Here is a 25,609-nt window from a genome sequence, read left to right on the forward strand (position 1 = left end):
CGCATTCATTGGATTGAGAAACATTACCTTAAGCTACACTACCTGTTGTTTCCCCCTCATGTTCTTTTTATAAACTTATTTTCCAATTATATAATTATTTCATTATCCTTCCTGTAGCAGTTTGCAGAATTTCTAATTCCTGATGCTCAAAAATCCATATTATCCTTCAATAATACAAGTACCTTTATTGGCATAATATGTTTAAAGGAATATACAAAAGCTGAAATTAAAAATTTGAATGTTAAAAGCTAGTTTGGATACAGTTTATTCTTTGATGTTGAGGTCCTCTTTCTGGCTGAGTTCCCATTGGTTGATTGCTGTCATCAGGAATTTCGCCACACTTTCTGTAATTTCTGGGTCCCAATCAGCTAGTAGTTTTTGAAGCGTTTTCCTGTTGTTTGAGAAAGAATTCGGAATTAAAGGTTTTATTAAGTTGTCTCTTGAAGTGTCATAAAGATGGCATTCCAGGAGTATGTGGGGCAGGGAGTCAGGGCATCCTGCACCACATCTACAGACTCTGTCTGCATAGGGTATTTTTAGGAATCTGCCACGAAGAATCGCCAAGGGCAATGTGTTGGTTCTTGCTTGCATAAAAACTTTCCTGAGCTTGGGATTGTCAAGGTGTTCCAAGTATTTTGGACCAAGGTTTGGTGGAATTCCCAAATGCTGAGGTGAAATATCCTTCCTTATAACTAATGACTGTGTGCGTTCTCTTTATATTATGCCCTTGAAGCTTCTATATGACATTGGTCACATTTTCAAGTCTTTCTCATCATCTTGGCTGAAAGGTTTAAAATTGCTTTTCCACAACTTTTTTCACTAGTCATACCATTAATTTTTAAAGTGAAAATGGCAAATTTAAAATTCAAGTATATTTAAGTATATTACGGTGTAATCCTAAGCAGTGCGGTCGTTAGATTTGGAAGTATGTAACTCTGTGTGGGTTTCCACTATTAGTTACTTATCCTACAAATATACCAAATATATTGTTGATCATTTATAAACATGAGAAGTTATTGTTTAATTGGTGGGTTTCACTGTTCTGTCATGTGTTTAGCTCCAGTTAATGCCCTTGGATATTAAAAGTTTCAGTTAGGGATTCTGTTAGAATTGCCAGCTTCCGGTTATGGCCTGAAATTCTCCTGGAATTACAGCTGATTTCCCGACTACAGACATCAGTTCTCCTGAAGGAAATGTTAGTTTTATAGAGCAGATTCTATGGTATACCACTGAGTTCCCTCTCCTCCCCAAATTTCTTCCTCTGAAGGCAGCACTCCAAATATTCAGGAATTTCTAAAGCCAGAGCCAGCAAGCCTAGATTTTGCTTGCATCAAAGTGTGGACTGTTTACAGCAATGTCCTTTTTGTAATACAATTTTTTTGAGATCCACTGCTCTTCCTTCATGAATGGAACCATGTGAATGCAATGAGGATAGCCAGTCTATCTTTGTCGATATGATTAACTCATCTTATTCATATATTAATACAGATAAAATATGTTTCTGTGTTGTAAAAGTACTTTTTAGCATTCAGGTTTCTCTGGAACATGCCCTTAGCTGCTGAAAAAGCTGAGGAAAGCAGATTTTATCTTTGCCTCAGGACTACAAGCATGCAATAGCAGCAGCCACTGTCAAAGGAGGCAAAGGTCTGAAATCTATGAGAATCAGGGCACTTATAAACAGTGTGTGTGTCATAAAGGAGGGGACGTAAAGACTTGCAACTTAAGCTGTATCATCAGGTATGAGTTCTGTCATAAGAAGGGTTTGGCATAATTACAATATATAAGCCTAACTCTTTTAAGACACTCTTAATCTCATCTGATTTTCTTTGGGGCATTTTATTTTAATGTCTTTGAAGAATAATACATAAAGTTGCAAGTCAACACGGTCCTCACACATGCTGTGTTATTGTGGACTATTATCTGGCTATGTATATGAATATGGCAAGCTGAAGCACGATTCTGACACAGGAGAGAAATTGACAGTCTGAAATCAAAAAGTGTGCAAGTTGAATGTGTGCATGTAGGAAATCTTGTGGCCTGCTGTGACATTAAATTCTGAGACTTGGGAACTGTCAGCCAATGCCAGCAGTCAGTGGGCAGAGTCTGGATTGTTGACGGGGATCTTTTTGGAGGGAGAGAAGAGTTCTTGAGCTTTTAGCTCTGAGTTCCTGAACTGTGCTGTTGTGTGGAGAGACTCTAAGAACTTGTGCGTTCATATTCTACCTAGCGTGTTTAAACCAAACCTGAGTGGTGACAAGGGGAAGATTGTGGTAGAGAGATAACCCTTTCTTCAGTCACTAAGTGGGAGGTGGCTCCTGAAATAGGGAGACTCCTGATTCAGTGTTTTGGGGGATAAATATTTGTTTTCCACAGGAGGTGGGCAAATCTAAGGAGTGGGAAAGGTTGTGGATGAACCTCCACTTTCTGGAATTTTTGTGTGCTAGGGTAGTCTGAGTCCACACTGAGTATATTGAGTAAAGGAATATATTGAACAACATGTGAGTTTATTACTGAGTAAACTATAGTAGGCCAATTGACTACTTTGTAATTCCAGAGAAGTAGTCATGTTAGCCTGTTGGAGCAATAATAAACAGGAGTCTTGTGGCCCTTTGTTTGGGTTGCTTTAGTTCAGTGGGAGATAGCAGGTACAGGAAAGAACAAACTAATGATCACAAACAACTTAATTAATTCATGTCTGCATTCAGTGTTATAAAATGAATTGATGTTGCTCAAGACAGCCATAAATATTTTATTTGTTAGTAGACAGAATGAAAGTTCTTCTAGAGGGAGGCTGGGGGTCGGTTAGTAAAATATACATTAGAAAGTTCGCTGTCACATATTTAGATTAATCTCTACAACCCACAGAGGGCAAAGCATGACTTTAAAAATAACAGGTGGTAATATTACAGCTCAATCATAGCATGTTTCTTCTGAGGAAAGCCCCACTGAATTGGGCAAGGTTTACTCCCAAGTGAGTAGGCAATGGATTTCAGCCTCAGGTCTGGCCTACACAAAACATTTTGCCATGAGTTGGGTCAGGTTCAGGGTCCTGACTCACATTCCTCACTGCTGCATGGCAGCTGAGGGGAACTTATTTCCTAAGTGCAACAGGGCCCAATTCAGATTGGGACCATAGTGCAGGGGGAGAAGGAGATTCAGCCTTCCCTCGTGCCATTTTCCTGACCTAAAGCAGCCACATGACGTGTTATTTGCCTTGTTGGGGGGGATTCATGTGCACTGAATACTTTGCATACAGCCCCCAACAGGGCCAAAGTGCCCCCTATGGCCTTTTCAGGTTAGGAAAATAGTGTGTTAGGGGGAAATCAAAGCCTCTTAGGTGAAGCTAAAGCCAATCCAAGTTGGGTCCTTCGACGCTTTGTAAGTAAGTTCTCTGTAGCTGCTTTTTCTGACCTGGCTTGTGGCAAAAAGGCTTGTGTAGTTCTAGACTTAGTAATCTGTTGTCAGGGGAGACAAAAGAAATACTTTTTTGCAGAATACATAATTAACAAAAGAATTTACCAATACAAGCTGTGGTGATGACCACTATCCTAAATGACAATTTAAAAGTATTATACAAATGCATGGAGGGTATATCTGTCAATGGCTTTTAGCCATGATAGCTAAATGGTTCTTCTGAGCTTAAGGGAAATGTGTGTGTGTGTTAAGTGCCATCAAGTCGCCTCCGACTCATGGCGACCCCATGAATGAAAGTCCTCCAAAATGTCCTATCTTTGACAGCCTTGCTCAGATCTTGCAAATTGAAGGCTGTGGCTTCCTTTATTAAGGGAAATATATCTCTGAATAATAGATAAACAGACAAACAGCAAGGGAGAATTGTTGTCTTCCTACCTTATTTGTGATCTTCCCAGAGCCCATCATTGGAAACAAAGTGATCCTTTGGGATCTTGCAGGGATCTTCTTACATTCCTGTGCTAATAAATCTCAAGTTTGAATGTATTGTTCCAACTGCCAAGCTTGTGGGAGGGTTACCTTTGGAATTTGAGAAGCTGCAATAAAATGCTTGGCGTTAAAACCTGTTGGGAGGTTTGGCCTGAATAGAACTTCTAATACTAGAGTTTGGGAAAAACTTTAAAGGAAACAGGTTAAGTTCCTGGTAATATCCAGGAGAACTAATATGCAGTTTGTTATGCATTATTTAGTTCTCGCCTACTTTGTTTAAGAAAAATGAATTTTATGGTGGTAAACACCGATAAATTCAAGGGTAAACAACTGAAGGGTCACTAACAGCATGTAGATAGGAAAAGTGTGGAAAATTCTTTGCTTCTTCTGCAAATAGTTGCATGCATAAAGGTTTTCTCCCTCTTGCTGTAATAAAAGTTACTAAATAATCTGACGTTGAACTGTTGTGCCTAAAAACGTTACCCCAGGTAGATCTGATCAAGGATAACGCACTGGAGATCAGGAATTACTTTTACAGCTTATGCTATTTAATGGTACCAGTTTAACAGTACAAGCTGGGTTCAAGTTTCTCCAGCTGAGACCAAAAGAAAGAATCACACTGCAGAAAGAGTCACACTGCCGTTCAGCATTGATGAACTTTTATACACTTCTAACAATTGTCTTCAATAAGGATGCATTACTAATTTTCCCATGGTGTCATTCTTGGCTATTGAAATCAACAACTCAGCAACTTTGGCAGCGAGCGATTCTCTAATTGCGCATGCGTCAGGTCCAACTCGATAACAAACTAGCGAAGCAGAGGAAGCCGGCGGTGTTTGGAATGTTGCAGCTTGAGGAATGTTAGTGTATGTGGGTGCTTATGCAGACTAAGTGAAAGGAAAGGAAGATGAAAATAGAAGAAGGGGGAGCGGTTCTTGACACGCGTTTATCTACACGGGTGTCACGTCTAAAAGGAGGATTCCTGCACCTGTTTATGTACACAGGCAGTTTATAGTGCCACAGGTAAAAGACCTTTATTGGGGGCACTTCAGAACAAAACTGTTTTTTCCCCCAGAAATGTTTTTGTTTTCAGAACAAAACTGCTGCATCTAAGGTTTTGTAGTTAACTTAGGAGAAGTATTGATTGTTTGCTTGGTGTTTCTGGCTTCGGCAGTTTTGTAGAGTAGGGCTCTCTCATACCACATTTGCTGCTTTTTAGGTGGTTGGCAAATGGCACAGATTTTCAACTAGAGTATGGGTCAGATCAAGGGGTGTGAGGTGCCTGGGTTCAGAATAAAGTGCAGGGACTTAATTCCAAGGAAAGAAGGAAACGGCTTCAGAAAATTGGCGATGCCATGGATTCATGTAGCAGGAAGAAGACAACAATAAACCACAGAGGGCTTATGTCCTAATAAACACCTTAGAATAAAAATTGGCCTCTAGGGAGTAATCTCATTTTCTCAGGCATTTATGAATAAACTTGGGAGTCCTAGGATTTCAAACAAAATATACAATGTAACCAAGGATAATAAATTCAGATCATATGACACATGATAAGAAATACACAACTCCTGTAGGGAATCCAGCAGTTGGAAAAATTGTGCAGAAAAAAATAGCAGTTTTGAAAATAATAATATACTTTATTCCTAACATATTTCAAAACAAACTCTTAAGATATATGGTCTTTATAATTAAATAAAGCACTTCTTTACATGATTGATTAGCTCACCTGTTTTGCTCAATCGTTGAATCTACATGGGCAGGTTGAGTCTTATATTGTGTGCTGTATCTTGCAGTAACGTTTGTATCTATGTAGTTGGTGCACAGAACCTTCTTGATTTGTGAAGGTGTGCATCCTTCCAATGGAAGAACTGCTTAAAAGTTGGAGGAAGGCTTCAAACTTGAGTCAGAAGTAAAAGTGGGGGTATAAATATTTTTATTAAATTAATAAACTTTGCTCAGTGAAGTGGTAGGATCCCCCCATTACTTTCAATTTTTACCTTTTTTCCATCTTCTTTTTTTTGGGTGTGTGTGTGTTTTTTTAACTTTAGAGAATATGGCTGAGGTGGGAGGTACGGTGACATGAGTGGAAAATCTGTATGAGACTGTACACATGCAGTGGGCTTATTAGTACAATCACATGTGGCCAAACTGTTCAAGCCCCACCTGTTTGTTGAAATTCAGCCTAATTGAGTAGAACAGTAAACATATCATGAGCTGGCCCAGAGCATCTCTGGAAAAGCATTAGTAGAGGAAATTTTCTGGCCGTCAGTACTGGAAGGTTTGATTTGTGTGATTGGTTTGAGAAGATATGCAAGACCTTTCTTGTGTTTGAGTCATTAGAGACAATTGAGACATGCATATCATACCCACAGTATACAGGTGATGAACCTGCAACTGTGAACCAACCCTTAATAAAATAATACCATTCTTCATTTTCCTATCAGCTCAAATAAGTAGCTGCCAGTGTCCTTTGTGGACTTTGGAACATGCTTGAAGGGACAAGAGTATCGTTTTTGATCTTATTGCTGGGGATATTTATCTTGATTACATTTTAAAGACGAGTAATCATCAATAAAATTTAAATATAGCTAATGAAATGTGCAAACACTAGCTCTTTGTTGCCCATTTGTGTCTCATCGCAAAGCAGCTTCTTGGTAAATATGTTGCTTGTTTCTACTGATGGGTCCTCCTGCGGTTTTGTTAGCAGGCACAAGGCTGCGCCTGCTAAAAAAAGAATCTACTGACAATCAACTTTATTGGGTGACCCCACGTTCTAGCATTACAGGACATGGAGAAAAAATTATCTGTATCCATTTTCTCCCCCATCCCATGCATAATTGTTTAAGCCTCTATCAAGTTCCCCTTAGTGTTTTTTTCTAAAGTAAAAAGCCCCAAATTATCCAGCCTTTTCTCTTAAGAAAGGTGGTGCAACCCTTTAATCTTCTTGCTTGCCCTTTTCTGCAATTTCGCCAACTCTGCGTTATAGCCCCTCCCCCAGATCTGGTGACCAGAAATATACACAGCATTCCAAAAGAGGCTGCATCATAGGTGTATAAAAGGGCATTACAATATCAGTGGTTTTATTTTCTACCCCTTCCTAATAATTCTCCGTGTGGCATATGCCTGGTCATTGCTGCTGGACACAGAGTTGACAGTTTCATCAAGCTGTCCACCGTATCCCCAAGATTTCTTTCTCTCAATCTTAGCCAATCTCATTAACATATATTTAAAGCTGGGTTCTTTTGTTCCACCATGTATCACTTTACATTTACTTAGAACTTCATTTGCTATGGAGTCATCCACTGACCCAATTTAGAGAGATCCTTCTGGAACTCTTCACAGTCCACCTTGGTTTTCACCATCCTGAGCAAATCAGCACTCAAATACCTTCCCATGAGGAAGAGCTTTGTCTCTTCAGGCACTCCTCAAAGGGGAGGGTCTTCTACTAAGTTCTCTTCTGACCATTGTTTTCCTAGGCAGGTCAGTGGTGGCTGTATGCAGAGGACTTGGCTTAACTCTTTTCCTTTCAATTTCCCTTCCCATCTTTAACCCTTGTTCCTCTCTTCCAGTTTTTAACACTATGATTTTAGGTTGAACTTTGTAGCCCTTGGGTTTTTTCTTCTGTTGTGACTTTTATTCTTTTTATTTTAACTTATTTTGCAACTGAATGTTTATGGCCCTTTACTCTAGTTTTAAACAGTAGCTCCATTGCCTGAGCAAGTTCCCTTTGTCTTGGAAAGAGCCACAAAGTAGAACTTTGTCTTTATTATTGTAAATTTAGCAAGTCAGAAGTACTAGAATAGCTGTGTTTTTACTTAAATAAGTTTGCTCTTAAGATCAGTGGCACCTGTAATATTTTGACAAGGCACAAAGAATATTTGAAATATTGTAAAATATTTCTATAATTATCAAATTAGGTTCTCTCTTTTTGTATTTGATTGCTTCCACATTAAGCATCTGCATTGTGCTAGCAATCAGGGCTGCCTCACATGTTACAATTTATTTTTTCCTTGAAGATGACCTCTATGTAGGAAAACATTTGTTCCACTCACCGTATAAAATATGTCACAAGTTTATCTAGCAGCTACACTCAGTTTCATTAACCTACTTACAGTTTTAAAAATTAACTTTTTGCCTGCATTTCACAAACTAATCTATGATACATGTACATTCCTATACTGAAATTATTTCTGTTTAGAAAAATTGTAATGTGTGAATTTGCCCTCAGGCTGCAGTACATGTTACATGCATATTCATGTAAGAAAAGCCTGGTGGTTGCTTTTCCCAGAGAAAGAAGACTTTGTTAAAGCTCAATATTGAATGGGACAGCAATGCAGGTTGATTGAACCAGCGCTTTCTGCATTAAAATTTGTTGTTGCAGAAGTTGCTTTTATCTAGGAAAAGCAGCATTTGAGCTTATGTTATACACATGTAATTTACCTCTAGATGTTCAGGTACAATTTGATACATATTTCTAATTGGCAGTGACATTTAAAAAAACAAATATTTTTTATCATGCCTGTTTTAGCAAGGATTGCTTAGGGCCAGTTAACACATTACAAAGGCCACCTGACTGGTTGACTCACATAGCCTGGAATTCTCCAATCACAACCTCTGATTTCAATTGAGAACATGGCATGCAGGAGAGGAAGTTAAGCCTTCTGCCATTTGTGCCATTTTCCTGACTTGAAATGCCCTAGAAGCCACTCTTCTTTGCGGTGTTGGGGAAATTTATATGCAGCCATCAGTACAAATAAGTTTACCCAGTGGAGCAAATAGCAACACCCTGAGGTCATTTCAGGTTGGGAAAACAGGCATGGTGGAAGGCTTAAGTCACCCTCTCCTTGTGTTCTGTGGTTCTCATCCAAATTGGGCCCATGTTTGCATGATTATTGCATTCCCAGCTGGGAATGCCAGTGTCATCTAGCTGAAAGTCCTCATGTTGGTCAGGAGGAGTTTGCAGTGTGTGAATCTGCCCTTATTCTTGTTCATCTGCAGGGTTTTTAAAAAAATGTATTTTCTACCCTCCTCCAAGCCAGTATTTGATCAAGGATATTGTTCAGCTGTTTTATCCACATGGAGTCTTTGTCCTGTTGTTACTACTGGACAAGACTGTCTGTTTAGTAGCTGTACTGGAAAATAGAAAAGGTCAAAAAGTAGTATTGTTAGGAATAAAAGATGTATTTATGGAGCAATATTTCTGTTTTTAATTGTTGGTTTCACGGCCACACTATCATTAATTAAGCACCCATTTCTATGCCAGAAAATCAACCAAGCCTGTTTTCTAGTAAGTTTGTATTCTTAAAAACCTATTATTTTTAATTTAAAAAAATACAAAGGAATGATACGTTAATTGAACTTTAGTAAATAATATAAGTATTCATTTCACATTATTCTTGAACTATTTGGAGTAGGAATCATAAAATGCAAATAACTATGCAGGGTGGGGCATGGAAGAAAGTATTCAAAGTATTTTGCTGCCTGCCATGCAGCTGAATTCTGTTCTAATAATTGCCCAATGCCAAAGGTTTATCTAATTTGCAAATTGCAAGGACCTTGTGAAATTCTATCAGTCATTACTTGGGAAAATAATGAAGAATCTTGTGGTATCTTAAAGACTATTAGATTTCTTGTGATGTAAAGTTTTGTGGACATCTGATGGAATAGATGAATGCAGCTCTGTGAAAATGTACACTCCAGTAAATTTTACTTTTTAACATGCTAGATGTCTCAGGTTCAATTCAGATGGGATAGCAAAGTGTAGTTTTCAGTTCTGGTTTGGAGCAGAATCACAAATTAGTTTGCTTGTTCAGAGCTCTGGTTTTCAGACAAACATAGTGGCGGGTGGGACGAGTGGGTGTTTGGGTGTTAGGGCCAACCTACACAATATGACTTGTAATGCCACACAGCAGCTGCAGGGAACAGCATTTTAAATCTGCTGGGGTTGGACCAGTTCAGCTCATGGCTGCAGTGTGGGAAGAGGAAGGCTCCTGCTTCCCACCCACCCCACATCCACCATTTTGCCAAGAAAAGAGCCTTGAAGGGATGTTTAGTTGCTCCATTTTGAAGCTGCACATGCCGAGTTATGTGCATGTCTAGTTTGGCCCTGAGGCTGCATCACATAATGCTGAAATAAAGTTTGATGTTATGTCAGTATCATCTTTGCTTTGTTGGAATGAAAAAACAGATATGGTAATTTGAGTATCTTCTGTGAGGATTGTGGCTAAAAGATACAAACTGAAAAGTAGGGCTGTGTTACCTGTTTTTAGTATTGCTTTTCTCAACCAGCATATATCACTGACAAATTGGGAAAATGGGGTTTAGATCCTATTACTGTTAGGTGGATCTGTAACTGGTTGACAGATCGCACCCAAAGAGTGCTTGTTAATGGTTTCTCATCCACTTGGAGAGAAGTGACTAGTGGAGCTCCTCAGGGATCTGCCCTGGGCCCTGTGTTGTTCAACATCTTTATAAATGATTTGGATGAAGGAATAGAAGGGATGCTTATTAAATTTGCAGATGATACTAAATTGGGGGTGGTAGCAAATATGGTAGAAGACAGAGCCAGGATACAGGATGATCTTGACAGGCTGGACAATTGGGCTAAAACTAATAAAATGCACTTCAACAAAGATAAATGTAAAGTTCTGCATTTAGGTATTGATGTGCTCCCCCATTCTCATAGAGTCCAATGAGAGCAATGAGGGCAGGAGGTTGGTTTGATTACAGCTTGCTTTATTGGCCAAGAAGTCATAACTGGGTGAGCCAGGATACAGACAAACAGCTCTGCGATCCTGTCACACCGAGGCAGGGCAAATGCAAGAGGTTTTATAGACGTTTGACATTCCAATACAACAATGATACATTTTCTTAACATCCGATTTTAGCTTGTCAATGCAACATCATTAGTTTCTTCAGCGCGTGTGTGAGCCTCGCTGCATTAATGAATGGAGCCTATCTTATTGAGCAGTTCAGAGTGTTCCCTTGCAGGGTGAATTGAAAGTATCAAAAAGGAGGAATAAGTGGGAGAGAGGCTGTCAGAGCGTTCCCTTATGCGAGGGGAAAGTTTCCAGCCTTTGGAATGTGTGTGTGCGTACGTGCTTGGTGCTAAAGGAAAGGGGGCCCACTGGGAAGCGGCTTCTGTGGTTTTGCTTGTAAGCAGCTTATGCATGTAGCTTGTGTGTATGTCTGAATGTGATGCAGGTATGATTACTCAGGCACAACAGTAGGAAAAATCAAATTCATAATTACAGGATGGGGAGACTTGTCTTAGCAGTAGTGTGTGTGAAAAGGATCTTGGGGTCTTAGTAGACCAAACACTGAACATGAGTCAGGAGTGTGATGTGGTAGCTAAAAAGGCAAATGCGATCTTGGGCTGTATCAATAGAAGTATAATGTCCAGATCAAGTACTTGAAGGTTGTAATATAGAGGAGGGTGCCGAGTTGTTTTCTGTTGCTCCAGAAGGTCGGACCAGAACCAACGGGTTGAAATTAAATCAAAAGAGTTTCCTTGGTTCTTGTAGGTTATCCGGGCTGTGTGACCGTGGTCTTGGTATTTTCTTTCCTGACGTTTCGTCAGCAGCTGTGGCAGGCATCTTCAGAGGAGTAACACTGAAGGACAGTGTCTCTCAGTTTCAAGTGTGTAGGAAGAGTAATATATAGTCAGAAAGGGGTTGGGTTTGAGCTGAATCATTGTCCTGTAAAAAGTATCAAAGGTAATGTGCTAATCATTGTCCTAAAAGTATCAAGATAATGTGCTAATGAGGGTGTGGTATGTTAATATGGAACCATTGTATCCTGAAGTGATCTATTAATGTGTGAAATCCAAGGCTAATCTGCATGGCTATTGTTGACTGTAGTCTTTGTTAGTCTGGAGGTTTTCAGGACAGGAAGCCAAGCCTTATTCATTCTTAAACTCTCTTCTTTTCTGTTAAAGTTGTGCTGATGTTTATGAATTTCAATGGCTTCTCTGTGCAATCTGACAAAATAGTTGGTAGTATTGTCCAGTCTTTCAGTGTCTTGGAATAAGACCCTGTGTCCTGTTTGTGTCAGTCCATGTTCAGCCACTGCTGATTTCTCAGGTTGGCCAAGTCTGCAGTATCTTTCATGTTCTTTTATCCTTGTTTGTATGCTGCGTTTTGTGGTTCCGATGTAAACTTGTCCACAACTGCAGGGTATACGATATACTCCTGCAGAGGTGAGGGGCTCTCTTTTGTCTTTTGCTGATCATAGCATCTGTTGTATTTTCTTGGTGGGTTTAAACACTGTTTGTAGGTTATGTTTTTTCAAAAGTTTCTCCATCCTATCAGTGACTCCTTTAATAAATGGCAAGAATACCTTTTCTATGGGAGACTGTTTTTTGTGAGTTTTCTGATTTTTGTTTGGTTTAATGGCCCTTCTGATTTCATTTCTGGAATAGCCGTTTGCTAGCAGTTTCCATCTAGACATTAGGAAGAATTTTCTAACAGTTAGAACTGGCTTCCTCAGGAGGTGGTAAGCTCTCTTTCCCTGGAGGTTTTTAAGAAGAGGTTAGATGGCTATCTGTCAGCAATGCTGATTCTATGACCTTAAGCAGATGATGAGAGGGAGGGAATCTTGACCATCTTCTTGGCATAGAGTAGGGGTGTGGGAGGGAGGTAGTTGTGAATTCCCTGCATTGTGCAGCAGGGTGGATTTGATTTAAATCATGGTTTTTACAGAAAGACTCATTCTTGCTGGTATAATAATATCTACAACTGTATGAAGGTTTCATTTTTGGAATAATAAATTTTCAGAGTAGTTTTTACAGTTATATCAAAAATTACTGATTTGGTTATACTATTAGAAATACATATATAATTATGAAATTATTGCGAGGAAGAGGAACTTCATTAAAAGATTCCCAAACTGGGTCTCTTTTACATCCTGCTTCCATTATAGGTTTTTTCCTCCAGGGACAGAATATTGTGCTAAACCTCAGGCTATACACACAAATGTAATGGAATTTCAAAGGGGCTATATCTCCTAGCAGCCCTGGCTCTGGCGAGGCTGGCCTTTCTTTTTCCAGAGGGGAGGAGGCAGGAGGAGAGATACAGTTGGTGGGCCTAGGCTAGAGCAGGCTGGCAGGAAGAACAGGCAGAGGAGGAGAAACAGGCTGATGGAAAGCTGGAAAAAGGGAACCAAGGACTGGAGCAGAGAACTTCAGGGATTCCTGCTGCAGGACTGAAGTTTCAGGTAGAGACTTTATTGTTTGGACAGTGTCAGGTGAGCCCTGGAAAGAAGGGCCTGAAACCAATGTACTCTTATTAGTTGGCTGGCAAGCACTTCAAGGACTTACTGATCCCAGTTCCTATTTCCACCACCACCACGCCTTTGGATTTGCTTCTACATTCAAGTGGCTATTCTGTACTGTTAAGTGTTGTACAGTTTTTGGAACCCTGTGGGATTGGGAAGAGGTTGCCAGCTGTGAAATGCCTTCAGCACTTGCCTCAAGTCTGAGTTACACAGGCACGCAACTGACTTGCACAATTATTACACAAAGATCCCAAGACTTGTGGAGTATTCTGCTCACAAGGTTGCACTTTCATTTTTACTGGTTACACCTCCCTCTTCACATAATATCTTCTTGTTAGAAAAACTGTCCCAAATAATCTTAGAAAAACCCCATGAATATTGTTACAGTACATATTATTATTAATTTTACATAATACATACTATGTATAATTAAGCATTAATTTACTTACCCCATGAATATTGTTACAGTACATATTATTATTAATTTTACATAATACATACTATGTATAATTAGGCATTAATTTACTTACCCTATGAATATTGTTACAGTACATATTATCCATAATTTTGCATATCGTACATGATATGAAATATACAGGGATTAATAAAATTCATGTATTAAAGACATATAGATTCTTTACCGGACATATCACGAGAGATAATCAACCCAACCATCCGCACACCAAGTGTCCAGCGTCAGGTCCATACGGTGTTGGCGAACCCATGGTGTCCTTTCCAAGGCCTCTGGTTGTTAGGTCAGGTCCATACAGTGTTGGCGAGCTCACGGCGCCTTTTCCAAGGCCTCTGGCTGATGTGTTGATTACACGTCTCTTCATAACCATAGCATCCCCTCACTGTCAGGCAGCTGGTATTTTTTTTAACCTATGAGGGTTGAACGGATGCTTTGCACTGGGAAGCGGTTTCGGCGGGGCTGCGTTGCCTCCTAAGCCCTGCGCAGGCATTCTGCTCAGGAATGCACTGTTAATTACTTTAAATTAGACTACAAATCAAAAACAAATTATGCAGTGCTGATTTAATTTCCACTTTTTATTTATTTAATTAAGAACCCTCTGTAGAAGTTAACAGTTTTGACAATAGCTAGTTGGATAACTTGGCATTAATGGAGTAACCTGCTGCTAGAAAATATGTTGGTGAACCTGAAGGCTTAAAATACAAAGGCATAATCATTTTGATTTTACAAGGTAATTAAATAATATCCAGGTGACTGTTTCCAGATAACAGTTATAAAAAGGATGGGCAACCACATAATGAAATGATGTATGCATGGTCATTAGGTGGAGCTGAAGCAGGAGGGTTCATGTGGGGAGGTGAAAACAAGACAGAATATCTGAAACTCCTCCCACAAAAGCACTGCTTGAGTTATAATATTTGGGATAAAATAAGACATGCCATGATTATTTATGAGTAAGATGGACAGGCAGTATTTCACAGTGTTTGGTATGCTAGCTGGAATTTTCAGTAAATGTAGTCTTGGAGTAGCCAATGGAAAAAAAGGGGGGGGGAAAGGTCCCCCACTTGTGTATTAGACAAGAAAAATATTCATATAATTTTCCAATGCCAAATATTTTTGGTAAGACATGTTTGTTTGTGTGTGTTTGTGTGCGTGTACACACACATGAAAGTGAACCCAGTGCAAAGAGGCCACAAGAAAAAAGCTTGCATCACCTATGTGTGGGAGGTTAAATTACTAATAAAATTTAAATATGCAGTGTTAAAGCTGTTAAGCATAAAATTGGTAACTTGTGTAATGTCAGCTGAAGCTGAGGTGATGGGAAATTGCTGGGAAATTTCTATGTTCAGGAAGGTTGCAGAAGTTGAAGGTTAATTATCATTATGAACAGAATGATTAATGGTAATTGTCAAACAGGGATGTGATTTGATTTTATGGCGACTTTGTTTATACTGTCCCAAATATTTTTGGGTTTCACTATTTATTTTGATAACTACATCTCAAGGTAGATGTGCTAATATTCTGTTTAGTAAGAGATTCTAGCAATATTTACAAATGTTGAAAGATTGTTACTTTAGAATATACCTTCCTGTTAAGTAACTTCATGTTAAGAATTAGCAATTGGGAAAAATGGGTAGGAAATCATTTTAAAACGTTAGGTAGAATAGTCTTGATTTCAGATCCGAGATTAACTAAGAAACCACCATTTTTCCCTGCTGTGATGGCTTATGGACTTGTGGTTCTTCCACATTCCCATCTGTTTTGGAAGTGCATACTACTAAATAAAGCTAACTTGCCCTACTGCTAAATAAAGCTAACTTGGTTCTTGTTTGCTTTGTTCTCCAAGCTCGAAGATAATGCAGAGGATATTACTTACACACTGAAAAAGTACCCAATTCCATTCCCCTCCCCACAACAGACACCCTGGAGTATTCTTCACGGAGATTTGCTGCTGTTTCGACGCTGATTTGCGTTGGAGTCAAATTTTGGTTATTAACTGGAGATCCTTATTTTCCCCCACTGAGCAAAATAAGCAGCATTAAAAGAGTGGCAATCCAAACAACTTTTGAGACGATCTTTCCTGTGGACGCGTGTTTTGTTGCTCGGATGCCCATGAAAAAATGTTTGCTTCGCTCCTCGGGACGTCTCCTTTCTCCTCCCCCAAGAACGGTGATTGGCTGGGGGAGTTTCGCGCTCGGACAAGAATACCGCCCCTTTGGCTGCCTGCCTGCCTGCCTAGAATCCTGCCACTTCTCTCCCTCCATCCCCACATGCCTTCCCCGCCCCTTGCCCGGGATGGGCCTTGGTGCTGGGCCCACACCTCCAAGCCCAGGGGGACGTCAGACGGACGGCTCCAGGGGGAGACCGGCGGGGCCACGCCATGTGCTCCTTGCGCGCTGGGGGTGGTGGTGGTGGCAGCTCAGTCTAGGGCAGCTGGACCTGTGGGGGGGATGTTCAAGGGAAGGGGCTGTTGGCCCCTCTACCCCAGCAGGGAGGGGGGATTTTTGAGAAATCGGATGGGAAAAATGTACATCCTGAGAGCGGAAAACCCAAGGCAAAACTCCCTCCCATCACTCTTCTGAAGAGTGGCGGCCGGCCTGCTCTTATCTCTCTCCTCTCGATGCACTGTGGCCGGATCATGGCCGGCGCGCAATCCAGGGGCCTTCTTTCCTCTCCCCCCCACCATGCACACTGGCTGGATCGGGGCTGGCGCGCAAGCTAGGAGCCCTCCTGTCTCTCACGATGCAATGTGGCCAGATCATGGCCGGCGCGCAATCCAGGGGCCTTCTTTGCTCTCCCCCCCCCGCCATGCACACTGGCTGGATCGGGGCTGGTGCACAAGCTAGGAGCCCTCCTGTCTCTCACGATGCAATGTGGCCGGATCATGGCCGGCGCGTAATCCAGGGGCCTTCTTTCTTCCCCCCCCCCGCCATGCACACTGGCTGGATCGGGGCTGGTGCGCAAGCTAGGAGCCCTCCTGTCTCTCACGATGCAATGTGGCCGGATCATGGCCGGTGCGCAATCCAGGGGCCTTCTTTCCTCCCCCCCCCTGCCATTCCCACTTTCAGCTAAACACTTCTCTGGGCACATGGATTTCCTGCCCCCCCCCCCAATCCTGTCTATCATTAATGGGCAATGGGTTCCACACCTATAGAAAATAGAGGGAAGCTTTGAGGAAAGCGCTGCCTCCCCCCCCCCAATTTGGAATCTGACTGTTCCAAAAGCAGAACAGAGCGAGGGTGGAAGAAAAATGGAGGAGACCAGAGGGACTGGTGCTTGTTCTTTGCGCTGGGGCTGGTGAACAGCACGAGGTAATCTGCTGGGCAGATTTGGGGCGGAGCTGGGGGCAGGCATAAACAATGAGCCTGTTGGAAGGGGAGGCCTCCTGCAAAAGGGACAGACCAAACCGTTGTCAAATACAGCGTGCTTTGTTCCCATGAAAAACCAAAACTACATCAAGATTGACAGGGATAAATCGCGGCCATGAAAAAAACATTTAAATCGTGGTTTTTTTTAGTCCGTGGCAAAACAAAAGCAAAATCTACCGTGAAAAATGCCCCCCTGTGAGGTAGGTGGGACTGAGAGAGCTCTAAGAGAGCTGTGACTAGCCCAAGGTCACCCAGCTGGCTTCATGTGTAGGAGTGGGGAAAGAGGTAAATATTGTCTCAAACACACCACAATATATAGATAAACTCCTTTGTATAATACTTCTGATCAGGTACAATACATGTCTAAAGATTCACTAATTACCTCCTCATAACGTACAATTCACAATGGACATAAATAGGTCCTCAAGGTAATCTGATTTGAATTACAAGGCCATTACTTGTGTGATGGCATGTCATCTGGAAGTCTGCATTGAGGATGGTGATATTCTAACATGCAAAGTACAAGCCTTTTCCATTGTAGTTTTACTAAAGACTAACAGCGCAATCCACAAGGGGGGGGGCAAATGCTTTGAGGAGGCGACGTGACCCCGGTGCTGATGTAAATGCCACTTGCAGCAGCGTAAGGGGCATTTACGATGGCACCGAGACACTAATGATGGCGTTGGAGAGCAGTGCAGCAGCATCACACATGGTGCATCTCCAGCGCAGGGGCTTGTGCTGGCGCCAAAGCGGGTGTGCCCAGTGGTGGGACTGGCGTTAGTTAGCTCCCTGAGCCCTTTTGGCATGGGAACGCCCACATTTGCCAGCATGAATTTACGCCAACAAAAATGTCGGAGCAGCCCATTGAGCTGCATACAGTGGTTCCACGGGGATTGGAGGAACATTCCTTCTGGGTTGTTGGCTGTGGCGCAGCGGAGGCAACTTGGCTGTGCTGTTCCTGGCTGTGGTGCTTCTACCCTCCCCCCCAACACCGGATTGCTCCGAAAGAACAGAAAAGAAAGAAAAAATGTTGTATGTATAAATATCAATTGCAGATGTATTAACAAAACGTTGTCAGTTCTGCTTGATAATTTTGCATAGTGGTTAGAAAAGATAAGTTTTTGAGCATTTTAGAGAAACAAAATGGCCACAATGGACTCAAAATGTGGGTTATAGTAAATTGTGTATTATAATGAAGCTTGATTCTTCAGTAAGATACACACTGTTATCTACAATAGGGCCTAGTAATATGTCACTTGAAACCTTAGGCAGGGTGGTGATAACAGGCTGATCTAAGTTATGTATGTATTTGCTACAGTATATTTTACTTGCTCCATTCTAGCAAAGCGTGTCTTCATGGCAACTTTATAGCATTGGTTAAGTGTTAAAGAAAACATTAAATGGATAAACCAGTGGTTTGTTGACTTTAAGTTAATGTATTTTATTGTTAACTTTATCATACGTGTGATAGTTTTATGCCTCAAGACTGTATGAGTCATACTTGTCTTCTTTTAAAGCCACAAAACTAACCAATTATAGCTGCTTTTAATTAGAGCCAATCTATGCCTGTGTCTCCATGTCCCAGTCAGCAATTTATTTTACTTAAGGGCTGTTTAGAGGCGAAACTGCCCGACCCCATCTCCCCAAATGGGGCAGTAAGTCCCATTGCTGCCGATATTTTTCTTCATATCTGTCGTGCCTATCAGATGGTAACTAAAGACACTACAAATATTCTTGAAGTGGCTGAATTGGACTCATTGCTGTTCTTCCTTTTACATACCGTATTTTTCGCTCCACAAGAAGCACTTTTTTCCTCCTCAAAAGTGAGGGGAAAAGTCTGGGCATCTTATGGAGCGAATGTGTGTGAATCTGGCCCCGGGGAGAAGGGCAAAGCTGCCTAGGCAGCGCAGAGCAGTTTAACCTCCCCCCTCCCCCTGTGCTTCCTGGTCCCGAGGCTCAGCTGTTGGGCAGGTCCCGGGAGTCCCGGGAAGGGGGGCGGTGGGTCTTTAAACTGCGCTGCCTGCCCAGGCAGCGCAGAGCAGTTTAAATACCCCCCTGCCCGGCTTCCAGGGAGTCCCTGGAAGCCGGGCGGGGGGGTCTTGAAAGTTCTCCATGCTGCCATCCCAGGCAGCGTAGAGCAGTTTAAATACCCCGCCCGCCCGGCTTCCAGGGACTCCCTGGAATCCGGGCGGGACGGTGTCTTGAAAGTGCTCTGTGCTGCCTGGGATGGCACCGCGGAAGAGTTTAAAGACCCCCCCCCGCGGGCTTCCAGGGAGTCCCTAGAAGTTGGGGGGGTCTTGAAAGTGCTCTGCGCTGCCTGGGATGGCAGCGTGGAGAACTTTCAAGACCCCCCGCCCGGCTTCCAGGGACTCTGCTTTAAAGCCTCCTCTAAAAACTTGTTTTCCTCTAAAAATTAGGTGTGTCTTATGGTCACGTGCGTCTTATGGAGCGAAAAATACTGTACTTTACAGTATCAAAAGTTTCAGAGGAAATGAAAATATGTACACGTTCTCAAGAAACTAACTGCAGAATTTTGTATGTTTGCAGAAGAGTATATCTTTTTGACCTCTGTAGTTATTCTGTAGTTATTATGACACCTGTATAATATGGGACATTTGCCCCTTTAAAATGTTTGTCACCCAGAGATGTCACAGAGTTTCAGTAAAATCTCCTTTCTGGAAAGGTATGGGAACTAATTCTTCAAAACGTAAATTGTACGAAACATTCTGGTTTAAAGTAGCCTCTCTAGTCTTGTGATGCCTGCAGCCAAAATGTTTGCAGATCAGTAATGTGTTTCTTCAATTTCTTCGTAGATTCTGGACAATCAGGAAGTCCAAGCCACAACGATCCTGCCAAGAATCCACCAGGTAAAACTGTGTTCTGAGATATTTTGCAATTGAACACTGTTTGAAAACATAGATTGTGATATTAATGGATTGATCAGCAACTTATTTTGAGTAGGCCTTCTGGAGTGGCAAAGGCCTTAATAGTTTTTGTCGAGATTTAGTTAATCACAGGAAAATGTTTCTATGTAAAATTCAGTACAAATAGTATAGGTGAAGAACAAGTGGCTGGATCTCAATATATGCCGGGCTCCTACTAACCTTAGAGCCCCGATTGCGGGCTCATTCTTGGGTGCGGGCTGGAGGTGGCGTTGGCTCACGGCTGAGAGCCGAAAATGTGTAGACGAACAGCAGTGGGGCTTTTCCGGCTGCATGGCTGGCTGCATATTTCTTCCTGGCTCCAAGTGGCCGGGAGCATGTCTGGGCTTGCTCCTGAGGGCCGGGGGTGAAGCTCCTTCACTTGCTTGCCCCTTGGAGTTTCAAATGGGCCAATCATGCCCCGAGGGGAGCAGGGGCAGGGTAGTCAGACCTGGGAGTTTTCACTCAGGTCTGGCTTCCCTGTATACAAGGAGGACCTACTCAGCCAGCTCTTCAGTCAGCTTGCCTTTTGTCCCACGCTCCACTTGATGTTAATGGTTTATTTCTTGTCGCAACTTTGGGCGGTTCGGCATGGGGCAAGAACCTGTGTGTGGGAAAAGCCAGCATGCATGCCCCCCTTTTCCCCACGCTGAGGATCCTAATAAGGGATTTTGGGGGAGGCCTGGGCTGGGCATGCCAATAGGGGCTGTCAGGGACAACCCCCAGTGTGGGGGGCAGTCATGGACATGCCCACCCCGGGGGGGGGTTGTCAGAAGGGTCTTCCACCAAGTGGCAGGGGACCACACAGTGGGCTGCTATCCAAGTGGGTCCCAGACACTGCCATCTCAAATCAGTCCCAGCAGGCGGGCTGGGAGTAAGGCATGTCAGCTAATGGCTGTTGGCTAAGAGGGATGGATCACGCCCCTTTGCCATGCAAATGCCTGGTTGCTGAAACCAAAATAAAGTTGTGGCCATTTTCCCAACACTGACTCCAGCGACTTGTTTGTGGCTCAAGGGGATGAAAAGGGGGCGGCCTTTTGGGTCAACATGGGGTGGGGGAACAGCTCTGGGTACGCACCCAGTTGGCACTAGGTCTGCAATTCTGTGCTTTAAAAAGTGTCTGAAATTTTCAACTGTAGTTTTTGTTAATATTCGTGATCTGGAGCCCTGCAACTTTACTTTGTCATCCCTTAATAAAATGCACTTATGTTCAGTTTTTACAATCGGATGTCTATTTAAAACAATGCTAAAACTCTGTTGTTAGTGATATGATTTTCTTCCTTTTTTCTTTTTAAAGAAATTCCAGTACACAGTTACCACAAATATTTTATGTACAAAATAAAAGAATCGGACTGGACTGGGCAGACCAAACGGTCTGTGACCAGAGCTGTGCTCATGGAAAAGGTCTTTCCCACCTCTCCCTTCCTGCTGCAGCCTCCTGTTCATTCAAAAAACAGCTTGGGGGGGGGGGGGTTGTCAGAGAACTCTCAGGAAGAGCATAGGGTGCAATGTCTGTAGGGGGAAGGGGGAATTGGCAAAAAATATATCCTGTTAGGGCAAGCAGAAATGCCCCTTAGCACACAGAAGAAGGATTTTTGGATCCAACCACGTATTCTCCCGCCAAAACCCTTTGAATACTTCAATATAATTTGTTCTGTTTTTAACATCCTCGCTATCTGAGAATTCTAGATTTAAGTGCAATCCAGCAAACTTTGTTCTTGTGTGCAAGTTGATGTTTTGTAGAACAGGAGCCTTCTAGCCCTGTATTACCATCTGTTTTGGGAACTTGGAGAGCTACAGAGCAGCACATAATGTAGTGGATGAAGATTACTGTCTAGAAGGCCATAAAAACTGTGCTGCACATGTGCTGTGCATCCCTCCCCTTGGCGCCTCTCTGAATTGCAGTACTTCAGCAGAAGAAATGTTTGGCTTCAGTTCGCCTAGGTAATGGAATATATGTTGGTGCTTTCAATTGCTGTTGAAAAGACAAACACCAGTCCAAATAGAGATTCAAGCTACAGCAGTGCCAGTAACAATTTTCTGCCATTTGTTTTATTATCTACCAAGAAGGTTTGCACAGTCAAGCAGATTTTTGTTTGTTTGTTTATAAAGCTGAAGTTTGAACTTCTTATAAGTTTGAGAGACGATCATGTTTATGTGTTTTTTACAGGGTTGTGTATAGTGTTTAAGATTCAAGAAATAAAAGGCCAAGCTAGACATGATGGGGGGGAGATTGATGGGGGGGAACCCACGCGTCTGCTTGGTCACATGTAAAGTGAGAATGGTCTTTTTATTTACTAAAAAAAACAGCATTGGTGTGAGAGGAGCTATTCTTGAAGCATTTATTTGAGCCTGGTTCCTTCCTGTTCTTTAAAGAAACAGAACATAGTAAGGCAGGGTTTCCCAACATGATGCCCACAGGTGCCATGACACCTGCCAGTACTTCCCCTGGTGCCTGTCGAGCTTTTCAGAAAGTGGATGGGCATTATGCACCCACTGGAGGATAAGGAGGAGTGAGCTGATTCCATTCCCCTTTCACGCTTTTCTTCTTTTAATTCCTCCTTCTCTTTCTCCTTTTCCCCACCCCAGACTTTCAGTAATTTCTTTTTCATTCACCTTGTGTTTTTTGGGGGGGAGGGGGAAGCAAGGAGGGGAGATACTGTATTTGGCTCTACCTCCTGAGCTAGTGATTTTGGGTTGGTGCTCACCACCCCCTCTTAAAATTTCCAAAGGTGTCCACAAGCTCACAATGGTTGGGGACTCCTGCAGTAAGGATGGTAAGGTGGCAGGGTTTATCTCTACTTGTTCTTACACTCCTTGTGTGTTTTTTAATAACTCCCTCTGCTTTATACATGAAGGGGTGGACATATGAATAATAAATACACATAGATCCCTGCTATCATATCTAATTTGGCCCCAAAGCTTTTGAATTTGTTAAGTTTAAATTGCTGTCTTTTTTCCATCTTGCATATATACACAATTCTGTATGAATTTTTAGAATGGAACAGTTTGTCACAGTCTCGGACATCTTACAGCACATGAACTGTGATATTTTGTTGTACATATGCAGAAATATTCACGATAAAACTAAAACTACACATACAAACTACAAGCTATATAGCTGAAGTTTTAGTTACTTTTAAGAAGGAAAGAAAGCCTGGAAATATTAAACTAGAGGCTTATGTTTCTGAAATAAACTGGCAAAATTTCAGGGTCAGAGCTAACTGACTTGCTGAGCTTTTCCTATTTTTTCCTGACCTTCCCCAGCCATTTCAATGGAGAAGAGCAGAAACCCTGGTAGCCCTTTTCATATTTTTTCAGCTAAAGAACAACATGTTCTGTCTTCCTGCCTTTCCAATGGCATCAAGAATAGAGATGCTCTCCACCCTCCACACTACAAGGCTATTCAGTGCTGACTAATGATGACATAATGCAATATAAGCAATAATTGTGTTTTATGATTTAAACATGTAATTATACTATTGATTCATAAATGAATATAATGAAAGCGTATTATGCTGGAGATGGGAATGATGTTAACATTGAGTATATAGAGTTATCACAAAGCTCAAAACTGATTGTTTATAGTTTAGTGAAATAGACTAAAGGAAAGGAAGTCCATATTTGGTAATGGAAAGGAGGACTACTAAGCAGTACAAATTTTTTCAAGATCAGCATTATTGAGGGGTTTGAAACAGTATAAATACAGTCACAGAAAGGCTAGATTTTCAGACCTCTCTCAGAGGGTCTCGAAAATGGTGTTGGTATGTATGGTTCTAAAATATTTTATTCTAGATATTGTGCATTAGATACTTTGAACTAAATCCGACTTATTTGACAGTTATATTTTAAGAATTGGATTTGAAAACTGAATAGTATGTAAGACTTGCTTGCTTTACCACATAAATTGTAACTGAATGTAAAGACTTTGTAACTTGCATTTACACACATTTACTAGAAGTACATAAATAAAAAGACTTGCTTTTTAAAAGTAGGTAAAGTGGTTGAGTCCTGCTTAGTAGGTGACTATCTGAATAAGATAACATATCACTTCTCAGGAAAAGGTCCATTCTAAGAGTATTGTCACTCAAAGGCACGGGCCGCTTCAAGTTCTACAGGTTTGGTTGGATGATGATGAATGAAATTACTGACCATTGTCTGTTCATATTATTAAATGCCTGTTTTCACTGTTACGAGGCCATGTCCACTTCAGCTCATGTCACACCATGGAGAAATAGTTCTTATAAAATGCAGGAATTTCACATCAGTTAATGCTGAGCAAGTTTATATTCTGGTTTTCATGTTTAGAATTTATAGCGGTAAAACATTACTAAGCGACTGGGTGTTTTTGATGGCTGTTTTGCAGCATACGCAGAGGCAAATCCAAATTTACCATTGAGCCTCCAAAAGTCTCCTTTCCCATCTCATTCTGTTTTCTTCTTTTCTCGACCTTGTGACCTGATTTTGAGTCCCATTCCACAATTTGAGAACCACTAGCCTGGAGAATATTATTTTAAGCTTCCCTAAATGTTGTGTTGGAGTGCTGATTGTGTGTTTAATTGTGGGAGCTTCTATTTTATTTATCATTTGGTGGAAGGGATGAACAAAGATTTTTAACTGAATGAATACATGAATATTGCTATTATCACTATTATAGCTGTTCTTACAGGCCACAGCAATCATTAGTTGAAAGTTTTCAGCTCATCTCCCACTCTCTTGTTATGCAGGTATCTTCACATGCTGGCAGGGCCATTCCTGTGTCATGTTTGGATCTTATCTTGATTATGAAGAGGCCAGCATGTTGGCAGCATAATTTTGCTACGGTTTTGGATGCCACCACCTTCTCAAGGTCTTGGCAAGACAAAAGGAACTTGGAAGCACTGCAGTATTTTTCAAGACTGTTGGCATTACAAGTTGGCTTTTCTTAGATTGGCTAGGCTATTGCATTCTTTAGGATGTCTGGTAATTTGCCTTCTTAAGTTAGGAGGGAGGCCAAATTTAAAAAAAAACATTAAGCACAGTTGTTGGAGGGTTTTTTTTAATTTATTCCAAAAAATACAGTAATTGCATTGATAGTACAAATAAAACATTGAGACAGTATATTGTACAGTCACTATAGTAATGGAAGCTTTCTTCCACATGTTTTTTTTATCCTTGAGTTGCACTTCACATGTACTTCAAAAATAGTCTGAAAAGTGCAGTTTGTAAAATTACTTTTGTTGAAGAAATAGCATATCGGTGGCAAGATGGGATTGCCTCGTCATTTAGGTTATCTTGTCTTTAGCATTAGTTTTTCTGCAACCTTAATCTAGCTGCCAGGAAATTGCTGGCTTGATCTGAGAGATTGCTACTGCCTCATTGAGAGAGGAGTTTGTCCTAGAAGCCCTGAGTCATTTGTAAGGCCACACCTATAAAGGGCCACACTTGGATCCAATGATGGATGCATTGGCTGGTCACTAGGATGTCTTGGGGCAAGGTGCTTGAATGGGTAATTAGTGGTCGCTCAGTTCCAGACTTGTTTTGGATGTGTTTGCACCACCACTTAAAGATGAGTTTCACAGCTTGTGCGCTCCAAGATGTTAGCCAAATTGCTCTTTAACTTGGGGAATTAGCAAGCAAGATGGCAAACTACAATATTTATATAGCGAGAGCAACCTTTGTAAACTAGAGCC

The 25,609-nt window shown here is 41.5% G+C and overlaps 1 protein-coding gene across 13 annotated transcripts in view; it reads left to right on the forward strand.

Moving 5' to 3' along the window:
* The window catches only part of LOC130492890 (nuclear factor 1 B-type), a 444,072-nt gene that overhangs the window by 272,057 nt on the left and 146,406 nt on the right, over positions 1 to 25,609 (forward strand). For all 13 annotated transcript variants that reach the window (XM_056866639.1, XM_056866645.1, XM_056866640.1 and 10 more), the window contains exon 3: positions 19,830 to 19,883. In XM_056866639.1, the coding sequence (XP_056722617.1) occupies positions 19,830 to 19,883 (54 nt within the window). The remainder of the gene's footprint in view (positions 1 to 19,829; positions 19,884 to 25,609) is intronic.

This window comes from Euleptes europaea, unplaced genomic scaffold (genome assembly GCF_029931775.1).
Source record: "Euleptes europaea isolate rEulEur1 unplaced genomic scaffold, rEulEur1.hap1 H_1, whole genome shotgun sequence".
In the NCBI taxonomy this organism is placed as follows: Eukaryota; Metazoa; Chordata; class Lepidosauria; order Squamata; family Sphaerodactylidae; genus Euleptes; species Euleptes europaea.